This window comes from Rana temporaria, chromosome 3 (genome assembly GCF_905171775.1).
Source record: "Rana temporaria chromosome 3, aRanTem1.1, whole genome shotgun sequence".
NCBI lineage: Eukaryota > Metazoa > Chordata > Amphibia > Anura > Ranidae > Rana > Rana temporaria.
In genome coordinates, this window is record NC_053491.1 from 370162876 (window position 1) to 370176592 (window position 13717).

The 13717-nt window shown below is 42.6% G+C and overlaps 1 protein-coding gene across 4 annotated transcripts in view; it reads right to left on the reverse strand.

The window, feature by feature from the left end:
* Positions 1-13717, reverse strand: part of PDE3A (phosphodiesterase 3A) — a 333685-nt gene that overhangs the window by 43321 nt on the left and 276647 nt on the right. For all 4 annotated transcript variants that reach the window (XM_040345458.1, XM_040345457.1, XM_040345459.1 and 1 more), the window contains 2 exons: positions 3660-3876; positions 926-1008 (listed from right to left, as the gene is read on the reverse strand). In XM_040345458.1, coding sequence (XP_040201392.1) covers positions 926-1008; positions 3660-3876 — 300 coding nt within the window. The remainder of the gene's footprint in view (positions 1-925; positions 1009-3659; positions 3877-13717) is intronic.

Genomic DNA, 13717 nt, shown 5'->3' on the forward strand with positions numbered 1-13717 from the left:
TGCCACAATCTCTGCTCCTCTCTTTCCTCAGATCTCAGAGAAGAAGAGGAGGGTGCATACGCCATAAAAGTTGTTAAAAAGGTGATTTTATATCAAACGGCACTGAACTCCCTAGCAGTAAAACATTACAATCATTTCATAATGATGTAAAAAAAAATGGACTCCTGACTTGACAATGAGGGGGGTGGGGGGTTCTTGAGGGGAAGACAGAGGACACATAATTATTTTTTTAAAGCAACAACCAGCCAGACAGACTTGAGACCTTTTGCGCACTTTATGCGTATTCGGTAAATAAATAAGCCCTACCCTGAAAATAAGCCCTAGTGTGTTTTTTGTGACCAAAATTAATATAAGACCCGTCTTATTTTCAGGGAAATATGGTAGTTGTATATAAACTGCACTTTTTATCTTTCAAAAAGTGTTTCCCAGAGCTAAACCTTTCATCTGATTTCTAAATTGGAAAATGTTTCTATTTTAAAAGCCAATATAAAGGAATAGTCGTGGTAAAAAATAAGAACTTGTGGATTTAATAACGGTAACCTTTTTTTTGGTTATTTTCCCTTTAAGGGGTGTGGCAGGGGGCGTGTCCTATGCCTACATACGTTTGCTAGTAGGTGTCCCTCATTCCCATCTCAAAATGTTGGGAGGTATGCCTGAAGTGATGTTGCAGCTTGATGAATCCAGACTGTTGGCTCTGTCGGTGGAGGGAATGTAGCTGAATAATAATGTCTCCCGTTGGCATTCAGGAATAAAGGAAAATTTCCCTCTGCTTCTATGTACGGTCACTGCACTATTAGGTCAGGTGACCCCGGGCCTTAGCGATCTGCAGATCTGGTGGTAACCCCTACCCATGCCAGATTCTATGACACAGCATGTGCACAGTATGGCAGTTAGAGCCCTATAAAAGACATTGCATGTATTGTACCTGCTCGGCTCTGAGAGTGTGTTATGTCATTTGTGTCTCCTGTCCTCTCGGCTGGATTCACCTGGCTGTACGGCCGCCCACAACTGCAACGATATGGAAATGAAAATTTGTTACTTATAATCATTTATCATAGTATACACACAGTTATATAATCAGGTTCATTTTATGAAAGAGAGAAGGTACAAGGGTGAATCTAAAGGCAGACTGTAAAAAGATTTATTATTATTTGGATATAAGATATAAAAATCCACTCACATGCGTTAGTACAATTCAGGCACATAAAAGGTCCATGTCGGGTGAGGCAGCACTCGCGCTGGATGTAGTCACAGCCACCATTTTATGAAAGGTTTATGCCACCCAGAAATGGTGTCAGTGATTCATAGATGTTGGAGAAATAACCTCCCCAAGCAGTCACTTCGACCTTTTAGGGAAACTGTTGATGGTCCCTACATTGAGTTCCCGACTCTACACACCTGCTGTACCCATTTTGAGGGGTTTCCACCAATCCTGCACTGAGATTCTGGAGCTGCAGACTGGCTGTGCCCATTATGAGAGGTTCCCACCAACATGCACTGAGATCCCAGGTCTGCAAACTGAATGTGCCCATTATGAGAGGTTGACACTATCCCTGTGTTGAGATCTCAGGTCTGCAGCCGGGCTGTGAACATTATGAGGGGTTCCCACCATTCCCTGTGCTGAAATCTCAGGTCTGCAGCCTGGCTGTGCCCATTATGAGGGGTTCCCACCATACCCTGTGCTGAGATCTCAGGTCTGCAACCTGGCTGTGCCCATTATGAGGGGTTCCCACCATCCCCTGTGCTGAGATCTCAGGTCTGCAGCCTGGCTGTGCCCATTATGTGGGGTTCCCACCAACCCTGCACTGAGATCCCAGGTCTGCAGCCTGGTTGTGCCCATTATGTGGGGTTCCCACCAACCCTGCACTGAGATCCCAGGTCTGCAGCCTGACTGTGCCCATTATGAGTGGTTCCTACCAAACATCCACTGAGATCCCAGGTCTGCAAACTAAATGTGCCCATTATGAGGGGTTCTCACCCTCCCCTGTGCTGAGATCTCAGGTCTGCTGCCTAGCTGTGCCCAATATGAGGGGTTCCCAATCCCACCATCCCTGTGCTGAGATCTTGGGTCTGCAGCCTGGCTGTGCCCATTATGAGGGGTTCCCACCATCCCCGGTGCTGAGATCCCGAGTCAGCACACCTGCTGTACCCCATTCTGGGGCTGTAACAGAAACAAGCACAAATATAAAACATAAAATATCTGGATTCACAGTCAGTACTAAGTCGTCAGTTCAATGTTTTAATATTCCATCTGTACAGTATTGTGAGGACTAGTGAAATGAAACACATCTATTTTGGCTTTATGGCTAATAGCGAGAAAAACAAACCCTTTGATCTCTTAGAATCCTAATATGTTCTGATCCGTGTCCTGGCCCTTTGTAGAACTTTTGGTGGGACAAAGCCTCCATTCCTAGGTCCTCATCTTACCTGGTTGCCAGACTTCATTATTAGTCTGTACCATGCACAGTAGTGTATTTAGGTTTTGTGCTGCCCTAGGCCCAACTAAACTCATGCACCCCCTAATTTAAATATGACTTACCAATTCCTGTCAAGGCCACACCCCTTGTTGTTTAAGACCCGCCCTGAAATTATTGAGTGGGGACACTAGCTCTGAGGGCCTGACAGGGGCTATAACCCTTCCTTACTCTATCCAAAATGAAAAAAAAGGTTGCCTATAGTTCTACTTTAAGCATAAATTTCTGATAATTTTATGGAGCGGACTAAGAAGATATAACCATGCCGATGGTACAGCAGAAACATTTAGCACAGTGAGGAAGTTTTGTGATCCAGGATGATAGGACAGTCAAAATTAGAAGAGAATGTCGGCCACCCGTATATTGGAAGCAGTGCAACCGCTTTATGGGGGCGCTAGACTAATTTACCTAACAGTGTAGCGCAAGCCGGCGGGGACTATTTTCATGCTGCCCCCCTGCAAGGTGCTGCCCTAGGCCTGGGCCTTGTTGGCCAAGGCCAGGATACAGCATTGACCATGCATCAGGTCTCTCTTTGCTGTGAGAGCTGTTTGCTGTGTGAATGTCTGATTGCTGACAAAACACTAAAAAGGTGCAACTGCTGCCTGTATGTTTTGGGGAACCCATTAAGGGGCACTCTGTTAGGCTGGGTTCACATTGATGTGCAGCTGTTTACCACAGATGGGTGTATGCGTGGAAGAATCACGTTCAGGATAGAAACATTTTACAAATTTTGCATTTTTCCGCAGCCGTGGTATATGTAGGCCAGAATACATGAAGCCTTACTTCTGTTGGGTGGCACATTTTTGCAGGGTTTTCTAAAAGCGCACCTTTTTTTGAATACAGCGCACCACAACCCATTGTAGTGCAACACAAGTCTGTTAGCAAGATCCTTTGGGGTGCCATTACGAATAATTGGAACAGCGGCACAATAAAGCAGGGGATATGTGGGATTTTTCTTATTTTCTATGCCAACAGTTCTATATCAAAAAGTACCAGTGAAAAGTTCTAGGAAGTAGCTGGCGGCGTCCTGTGCCATCAATGAGATTTAGAAGCTATTGCTAACATCAAGCTTTTCCATTGGACCTGAGTGCAATAAATTGTATGGTCTGATGACATCCCACTTGTGGTTGAAATTTGGCTCTGCACACAGAGCTGACACGCAGATTGATGCATACATGTGATTACCTGCTACATACAGTGGTGGTGACTTCAGGGACGGGCTCTGGAATCTCCGGCGCACTCCTGGAACACGTTAAGGCTTTGTGTGGGTTCAGACCCAGCCGGCTGCCCTCGGAATCTGTGAACTGCACTGGTAATGTCTTTAACGTGGGGCTGGGTGCTGGCGTGCCATGAATGGGTGAGTGACACGGAGAAGTGAGCGGAGAGATTGAGGGTGGGATACCTGAGGAAGAGGAAAATTCACAATATTTGTTATTAAGGACAAAAATCATCTTTCGCCAAAGAAAATGGTTCAAGTCTTTCTATTTAGAATTAATCTTTACATATAGAGAAATAGGGGGAGAATTACAGGGAATTTAACTTCCATCAAAGAGCTGAAAGGCAGAGTAAAGTCTGGGCCACGATCAGAAATCAAGCCTCGCACACACGGCCGGGAATCTCGTCTGGAAAAAAACGTAGTTTTTCCCAACGAGATTCCTGGCAAGCTTTTCTTGCAAAGCCAAGTGTACACACGGCACATTCAAAAGAACTGCCGTTCTTTTGAATGGCAAGAACGCGGTGACGCCATCCACACGACGAGCATGCGCTCGTCACATTCGATGCCGCCGCCGCCATCTTGCTTCACCCTACACTACCCTTGTAAGCTACCGCGCATGCGTTGAAGTCTCATCGAGCATGCGCGGGCTTACAGGAGGACAGGTAAGCTTGTAGCCGCATACACACACACAGTTTTTTTGTCGGGAAACAGGCCGACGAGAATCCAGACGAGAAAATAGAGAGCAGGTTCTCTATTTTTCTCGTCGAGATTCCCGGCAGTTTTCTCGGCGAGAAAACATACACACGATCGGTTTTCTCGGCAAAAAACTCTATCAGCATTTTTCTTGCCGAGAAAAACGCCCGTGTGTATGAGGCTTCAGATGTGCTGGGACTGTTTGTTAGAGGACAAGATGTCAAAGATACATAAAAAAAAAAATGGGAACCTTGGGCCAGATATATAGGTATTTCTCTTACTCAGGATGCCTCTTCGATTTCCGCAAACACTGTAAATTAGGTATATAGCTTGTCATATCCCCTTTCCTCCCTCTCTTCTTTGTCCCCTTTTTTTTTTTTTCTCCGACTTTTTCCTGCTTTCTTTTTATTTTTCTCCCCTTCTTTAGGGGAGCCTAGTGATGTTTTGTAAGGGGATTTATCTAGCAACATAGGCTTTGGTTTAGAGTGTAATTCAGTATGTCGAAAGGATTTCGCTCCTGGCGCAGTTTGAAACCGATAGGGGCACAAGGAGATTATAAGTATCCTTATTTCTATTGAGTTAGCTTATATAAAGGAGTCCTTTCTCTTTCTTACATCAATATATAATTATTTTTTTAAATTGTTTAACTTTTAATACTCACATATTTTATTACAATGTATGATCTTTCATTTTTAATTGTATTTTTTTTTCTCTCCTTCTCAAATCTGAAGGGGGAGATTTTCTATCTCCCTCTCTCTGTAAGTCTTTTTTAGCTCCTGCTGACATTTACTAGGTTATGTCCATATTGATATGTATTGTGATTTATTGTAATTTTTATTTTATTTCTGAAAATAAAATAATTTGAAAGAAAAAAAAATTTTTTTTCAGTGTTAGAAAATCATTGGTTTGGGAACAATTTCCATCCTTCTCCTTCAAATTTTCTCAAAAATCAACATCTATTTGACCTCAATAATGATTAGAAAATGAAATAAATGTTCTTAAAACGAAAAAGTTCTTACAAAACTTTACTGTTGTATGGCCAGAAACAAAATAATGGCTCCCTCCCTTTGAAGTATTTGTTAGAAAGGCTCTGGCTTTTTTTTTTTTTCTATTTCAGATAAGGGCTTGGGTGTCACACAGCCCTTGGTAAAAAGATAGATAGCTGAACTGATCCTACTCCACTTACTGAGAAGGACTGTTTTGGAGTGATTTAAATCCCTCCACTCCACAAGAGGATCAGCCAAGGCTGTTTTAAAAAAAAAGTGACATACCTTCTTTTACTGAAGATGCTGCTATATAAAGTAATAGAACTTGTAGCTGCAACTCGCCAACACATAGCCGGTCTCATCATTATTGATTTCAGATAAGAGCTCAGATATCAAACAGCCTTCAGCTCTTATGTAGATGTAAATGGCATAAAAAATATATAAAATAAAGCATATAGGGCCAGATTCGCATAGAATCGCGGCGGCGTAACGTATCATAGATACGTTACACCACCGCAAGTTTTCATTGCAAGTGCCTGATTCACCAAGCACTTGCGTGAAAACTTACGCCGGCGGCCTCCGGCGTAAGCCGGCGTAATTCAAAGGGGCGTGTGCCATTTAAATTAGGCGCGATCCCGCGCCGGACCTACTGCGCATGCTCTGTTTTGAAATTCCCACCGTGCTTTGCGCGAAGTGATGTCATTTTTTCGAACGGCGACGTGCGTAGCGTACTTTCTTATTCCCGGACGTCTTACGCAAGAAGAAATTTTTTTTACATTTCGACGCAGGAACGACGGCCATACTTTATACAGCACATACGTGTGCTGTGTAAAGTTAGGGCAGGTAAAACGACGACTAAAATTGCGACGGGAAACTAGACTAGCGACGACGTACCGAACGCGAAAAACCGTCGTGGATCGCCGTAACTGCTAATTTGCATACCCGACGCTGGAACACGACGCAAACTCCACCCAGCGGCGGCCGCGGTACTGCTTCCTAAGATCCGACAGTGTAAAACAATTACACCTGTCGGATCTTAGGGCTATCTATGCGTAACTGATTCTATGAATCATCCGCATAGATACTCTGAGAGATACGACGGAGTATCTGAGATACTCCGTCGTATCTCTGCTGTGAATCTGGCCCAAAGCATCTAACTGGATGCAGAGACCTGTGTGTGAAGCTTCACATGGAAGCCACCATTGACTAGAACAAGCTTCCCTTCCCTGAAACTGGCCAGACACTTGCTGCTTCCATTTCAGGATTCACATTAACAGGTTCTCTTTTAGGACTGTCTCATCATTAAGCTAGTATGTATCATGTCAGTATGAAGAGCAGACACCTACTACCCCCACTTGTTCCCACATCACCCAATCTGCCATTTCACAATGAAAACACAAAGTTACGCAATTGGTTCTATTAAAACCAAAACATATTTAATAACAGGAGATAAAATATTTCTGTCATAAATTCAGGATTTCAGCACAGTGGAGGCAAGGAGACACAAGGAGGCATTTTCTGCTGTTGTACAATGACAGAAAACAGTCACTGTAAACACAAAGGCCTAGTACACACGACCGAGAAACTCGTCGTAAAAGAAACATTGTTTTCCTTGTTAGGCTTGTCGAGAATCTTGTCAAGCTTTCTTTGCGTACACACTGTCAAGACAAAATCTCGTCGTTCTCAAACGCGGTGACGTACAACCAGGGCCGTCTTTACCGCAGGGCAAATGGGGCAGGTGCCCTGGGCCCTGTCACTGTTGGGGGCCCAAAGCAACCCCCTTTGAAAAAAAAAAAAAAATATATATATATTTTTTTTTTTAGGGGTCCGGAGGCCCCCAGGGGCCCGGAGGACCCCAGGGCCCCAGATGGCAACCCCCCCTTTTTTTATTTATTTTTAAATTAAAAAAAAAAAAATTATATATTTTTATTAAACGGACAATTTTTTAATATATTTTTATTTTATTTTTTATTAAAGGGCCAATTTTTTTTTAGAGGTCTGGGGGTCCCCAGGGGCCCATAGTTCCCCAGGGCCCCGGATGACAACCCCCCTTTTTTATAAAAAAAAATATTTTTATTTATATATATATATTTATATATATATATATAAATGTTTATTATTATTATTATTATTATTATTATTATAGGACCCAGGGGTCCCCAGGGCCCCGGATGGCAACCCCCCTTATTTTTTATAAAAAACATTTTTTTTATATATTTTATTTCTTTTTTTTCTTTTTATATTTATATATATATATATATATATATATATATATATATATATATATATATATATATATATATATATATATATAATTCTTTTTTTTATTAAAGGGCTCAGAGTTCCCCAGGGCCCCATGTGGCAAACACCCTTTATTTTTTTTATAAATGTTTATTTTTTTATTTTTGTTTATATATTTTTTTATTTATTTTTTATTTAAGGGCCCAGAGGTCCTCAGGGCCCTGGATGGCAACCCCCCCCTTTTTTTTTATAAATGTTTCTTTATATATATTTTTTATTAAAGGGCCCAGAGGTCCCGGATGGCAACCCCCTTTTTTTTGTAATTTATTTTTATTAAAAAAAAAATATTAAAGGGCCCAGAGGTCCCCAGGGCCCCAGATGGCAACCCCCTTTTTAAAATATATTTTTTATATATATTTTTTATTTCTTTTTTCTTTTTATTAAAGGGCCCAGAGGTCCCCAGGGCCCCGGATGGCTACACCCCTTTTTATATATATTTTTCTTTATTTCTTTCTTTATTTCTTTTTTTGTAAATGGCCCCCCGCTTCTAAATTTGCGGCAGCCCCCCCCCTGCTTTATTAATTTTAGGCGGCAGCACCCCCCATCCCGGTTCTCTGCTCCAGGGGGCCCATGCCTGAAGCTGTGTAAGTGGCCTCATAATTCCTGATGGCGGCCCTGTCTCCCGTTAAGCCCCTGTGCTGCCCACAAATCAGGCTGAAAATCATCAGCGGCACGCAGCCAGTGACAGTACTGCTTCCCTTCCCAGTGTTTTAAAATGTACAGCACCCCTGGCTTCCCTTTAGATGCGCACTTCTCCCTTCCTGCCACTGGGTGCTGCTTGCATATAAAAGTGAATTAGAATGTGATTTTATAACATCCCCAGTTTGCTCTTCCTGAGGCTGGCTTCTTCATGTCCTGCTCCTCAAGGTATGTCACTGTTTGCTAATCTATATTGTAAATTGAAGTTTTCTGTAGAGTGTGCCCAAAGTCTTTATAATATTTGATGATTCACTGCAGGTCTGGTCAGTGTTTTAAAAAGTTCCTCTATTTTACACATGGCATGGCATGGGGTCACAGCACCGTCTGTCCATTCTGCTTTAGCACCATGGGACCCCATGCCATGCCATGTGTAAAATAGAGGAACTTTTTAAATAACAGACCAGACCTGCAGTCCAGGCTGAGTAAAGCCTCAGAGCAGATGACATTACTGTCTGTATTTAACTGCTTGATGGGCTTATTTTGGGCCTGGCTGGTTCACATGTATGTGTTTTGGCGGCCCACATTTGCGCAGGCACAGCAGCCCATTCATTTGAATGGGCCGCCATGCCTGCGTTTCCTGCAAAGAAAAGCGCATGCCTCATGTAATAGGCTGCGCACACGGCACGCCTATGCCCATCAAGCACTGAAATACAGCACTGTCTGTCCATTCTGCTGTCTGCTGTGACTTATCTGCAGTTCCCGCACTGTCAAACTTGCTGCATTTTTAGATGTTTAGGTCACGCTTTTAAAAACACAGTGCGTTTGTGTGTGCAAGAACTGCAGGTAAGTAGCATGGTGCAAAAGCAGAATGGATTTCAAGGCAACTGTATTTTTAAAATGCTGAATGCACCTTTTTCTGCAGGAAACAAAGGCATGGCAGCCCATTCAAATCAATGGGCTGCTGTACCTGCACAAATGAGGACCGCCAAAACATACATGTGAACCAGCCAGGCCCAAAATAAGCTGGAGGGGGGCCCAAAAAAAATGTTTGCCCTGGGCCCAAACCATATTAAAGACGGCCCTGCGTACAACACGTACGACAGCACTATAAAGGGGAAGTTCGATTCCACTGGCGCCACCCTTGGGGCTGCTTTTACTAATCTCATGTTACTGCGTGTTAAGTATTCACCAAAAAAAAGTGTCAAAAAGTAAAACCCACAAAAGATAGTTTTTGACAATTCCTTTATTAGTCCATATTTTTTCAAACACAGGGCAGACGAACCCTAAAATATATATATATATATATATATATATATATATATATATATATATACACATATATATATATATATATATATATATATACATATATATATATATATATATATATATATATATATATTTTTTTTTTTTTTTTTATAAAAAGCTCCACCTTGACTGCTGTCTTTTCGCGGTGACAGCTGTTATATAGGCAGGGCCACCCGGTGATGTAACCGAGTGACCCCCACCCCTTCTGACATCATGTGTCGGGTCCCCATACACTTTTTATGGCAATAACTTGCATATAAGCCTTTAAAATTTACACTTTCTATTTTTCATGTTCGTCTCCCATAGACTTTAATGGTCTTCACACAAATTTTTTGCCTGTTCGCATGTTCTGGTGCGAACCGAATCGGGGGGTGTTCGGCTCATCCCTAGTGACTATGGTCCCAGCTGTCTTGAGATTATTGACAAGATTCTCCCGTGTAGTTCTAGGATGATTCCTCACCTTTCTCATGATCATTGAAACTCTACAAGGTGAGATCTTGCATGGAGCCTCAGACCGAGGGAGATTGACAGTTATTTTGTGTTTCTTCCATTTGCGGAAAATCGCACCAACTATTATCACCCTCTCACCAAGCTGCTTGGCTATGGTCTTGTAGTCCATTCCCGCCTTGTGTAGACAATCTTGTCCCTGACATCCTTGGACAGCTCTTTGGTCTTGGCCATGGTGGAGAGCATAGGTGTGCGCAGCCTATTACATTAGGGTGTGCACCCCAAAGCTCAAACACACTACGCCTTTCTCTGCAGATTCAGCTGCACGGGACAGTGAATGAATGGGAAGTGCACGGTGCTGAGCGGATTCCTGTTCATTCACAAATTGAAGCCTAGTAAACAGTTTACTATGCTTCAGTTATGAATGCAGTGAGTGAGTGTGTTCACTGTGTTCATTTAGAAAAGGAAGGTGCTGGTCAATGACATATTGACTAGCCCCTTGCCCCCCAGGAGCCGAGGAAGAGGAGAGGCGGGAAGCCAGCAGCATTGCAGATGGGGGCACAACACAAGGGGAAGCCCAGACAGCCAGGGGGAAGTGGCGCCGCATTTAGTGATTAGGGTGTGCCCAGGCACACCTGGCACACCCCCTGCGCACACCTATGGTGGAGAGATTGTAATCTGATTGATTGATTGCTTCTGTGGACAGGTGTCTTTTATACAGGCAACAAGCTGAGATTAGGAGCACTCCCTTTAAGAGAGTGCTCCTAATCTCAGCTCGTTATCTGTATAGAAGACACCTGGGAGCCAAAAATCTTGCTGGTTGATAGGGGACCAAATACTTATTTCATTCATTAAAATGCAACTAAACGTATAGCTTTTTTGAAATGTTTTTTCTGGATATTTTTGTTGTTTTTCTGTCTCTCACTGTTAAAATATACCTACCATTAACCACTTGCCGCCCGCCAATGACAGATTGACGGCGGCAAAGTGGTTGTAGAATCCTGACCGGACGACATGGAGCACACTGGGCTTAAAAAAATCTGTTCTCTTTGGAATAAAAAACGCTCATATAGAGCATTTTTTGTACAATGTTTAGACGAGTCTAGGAGAGTTTTAATTTTTTTCTGCCAGCAAGCTCCAATCAGAAATGCGAATAAGAAGGTTTTTTTTTCCTGCCTCTAAACGTTGATCTCAAAATATGCCTGTAAACGTCCTAATGTATATGGACACATAGAATAACATTGAGCTGCTTCTACAGGCAGAACGCAAAACTCCCGTAGAAGCAACGTTTTTTATTCCAGTGTGCATGGAGCCTAAGAGCGCAGCTTTTTTTTTCCATTGCGCATTTGTTAAATGTTTGGGAGCCAATAACATCTTAATTGATTCTTTTACAGCAACAAGAACAGCACAGTTTTTCAGAAAACGATGGGCAATATAGGGCATGCAGGGAACTCACTCTACCCTGCATCCAGGTATTGTGGAATATATTTTGCTCTACAATTCTATGTTTTTATCCTTTGGAAAGACTTTTATGGATCTGTATCATCAGCAAATCTGCCCTTGCTGCTTTAATGAATTTTATTTGCTCCCTGATGAAGCTTACAGAAGAGAATGGTACAATTAATACTTTGTAATATACTTTTTATATGTTCTTATTACATTTTATATTAAACATTAGGCCCTCATGCCCCCACATACAGGTTCTGTATTACTATTACAATGTGTGAGGATTGTACTCTAGTTAACAATTATAATTAAGATACGATAATTGGGCTTCCTCAGTCAGCTTTGTTTGTAACACTTCCTACAGTGCCCCAGCAGATGATAATGCCATATTAATCATAAATTATATAAAGAATAATAAACTGCAATTGTTTGAAGTCCGGGACGTGTAGATTTGAAATTGCTTTAATCTGTAAAATATTTTAATATTTCTAGCTGGGGCCAATCAGCACACCAGGTTGTCCTCGCCTCCGCTTATTGCATCGTCCATCAATATGACACTATTGGCTGACTCAGGAATAGCGCACACTGATAATGACCTCCGGGAGCAGCGGGATGAATGCTCACAATAACCTGTATAACGTCATTCGCAGATTGCCATGCAGTTATATACATTAAAAGCCGCGTAGTAAAAATCCTTGAAAAAAATTGTTCTTGTATAGGTCGGTTACAAAGCAAGATAGGCAAACTACACAACAGATTGCTTGTGACATTCTGGGCAGGTAGGGGTTAACAGCAGAGCGACGCAAACTTCTGACATCAGAATTGCCAGTTCTCACGTGTGTAATTTCCTACCATCTCAGAGAAAAAAAAAAAAAACAGGAACGTTTTTAGTCGTCGGAGTGATTTTGCCAATTTCACATTTGCCGATTTCTCATCAGAAATGGCCGCTAATGTTGCCAATCAGCATTGGCGTTACAAAAAGTTCCCAGTGTGACGTGCTAATGTTGAGAAACAAAAGTCACATGATCATGGTTGCATGCCTTTTGTTTAATAACCAATCAAACCACTGGTCACAAGGTCAGCAAGGATATGGTGATCACATAAAATTTGTTAATAAACAAAGAAATGTGATCACACGGGATGTGATAAAATAAATCGCTCCGATTACTTTTTCGTTATGCAGAATCGCCGGCCCTAAAAAAGAATATGTCGATCATTGCTGCAATGATGACCGAGATATTACCCTTCCTGTCTAAGGACGTTTATAAACGTACCATGGACGGGAAGTGGTTCCAGAACCAGTAATGACGATGTATTGGTAGTGGTTCCAGAACCAGTAACGACGATGTATTGGTGTGTTTCCCTAATGTTTGGGTATCGTTATTTGAATATTATAAATGTATGTATAACAATAACATAGAAAATAGAAAAAACACAAATATATTCTGTGTGATTGGCTCAGGGCACTGGGGAAGAAGGGGGGGGGAGAAGGGAGGCAGAAGGGTACTGGGTAACCTAAGTCAGACTTGCCCCCTTTATGATACACTATGACCCAGATTCACATATAATTACGTTGCTCCTGGGCAGCGTAACGTATGTGATTTACGTTACACCGCCGCAGTTTTACAGCGTTAGTGCCTGATTCTCAAAACACTTACCTGTAAACTTGCGGCAGTGTATCGTAAAAGCGCTCGGCGCAAGTACCCCCAATTCAAATGGGGCGGGCACCATTTAAATTAGGCGCGTTCCCGCGCCGAGCGTACTGCGCATGCTCCGTCGGGTAAATTACAGGACGTGCATTGCGCTAAATGACGTCGCACCAACGTCATTTGCTTAGACGTTAACGTAAATGCGCCATTCACAGACGTCTTACGCAAACGACGTAGATTTTTTAAATTTCGACGCGGGAACGACGGCCATACTTAACATTGGCTGCGCCTCATAGACCCCAGGGGCAACTTTACGCGTCGCAAAGGCTACGGAAACGTCGTAAATTCTCTGCGTCGAGCGCGCGTACGTTCGGGAATCGTCGTAATTTGCTAATTTACATAAGCGACGGGGAAAACGACGTCGGCGACACCTAGCGGCGGGAAAACAAATTGCATTTAAGATCTGACAGCGTAAGAGCCTTAAGCCTGTCAGATCTAATGGGTATCTATGCGTAACTGATTCTAAGAATCAGTCGCATAGATACCCGGGGCCAGATT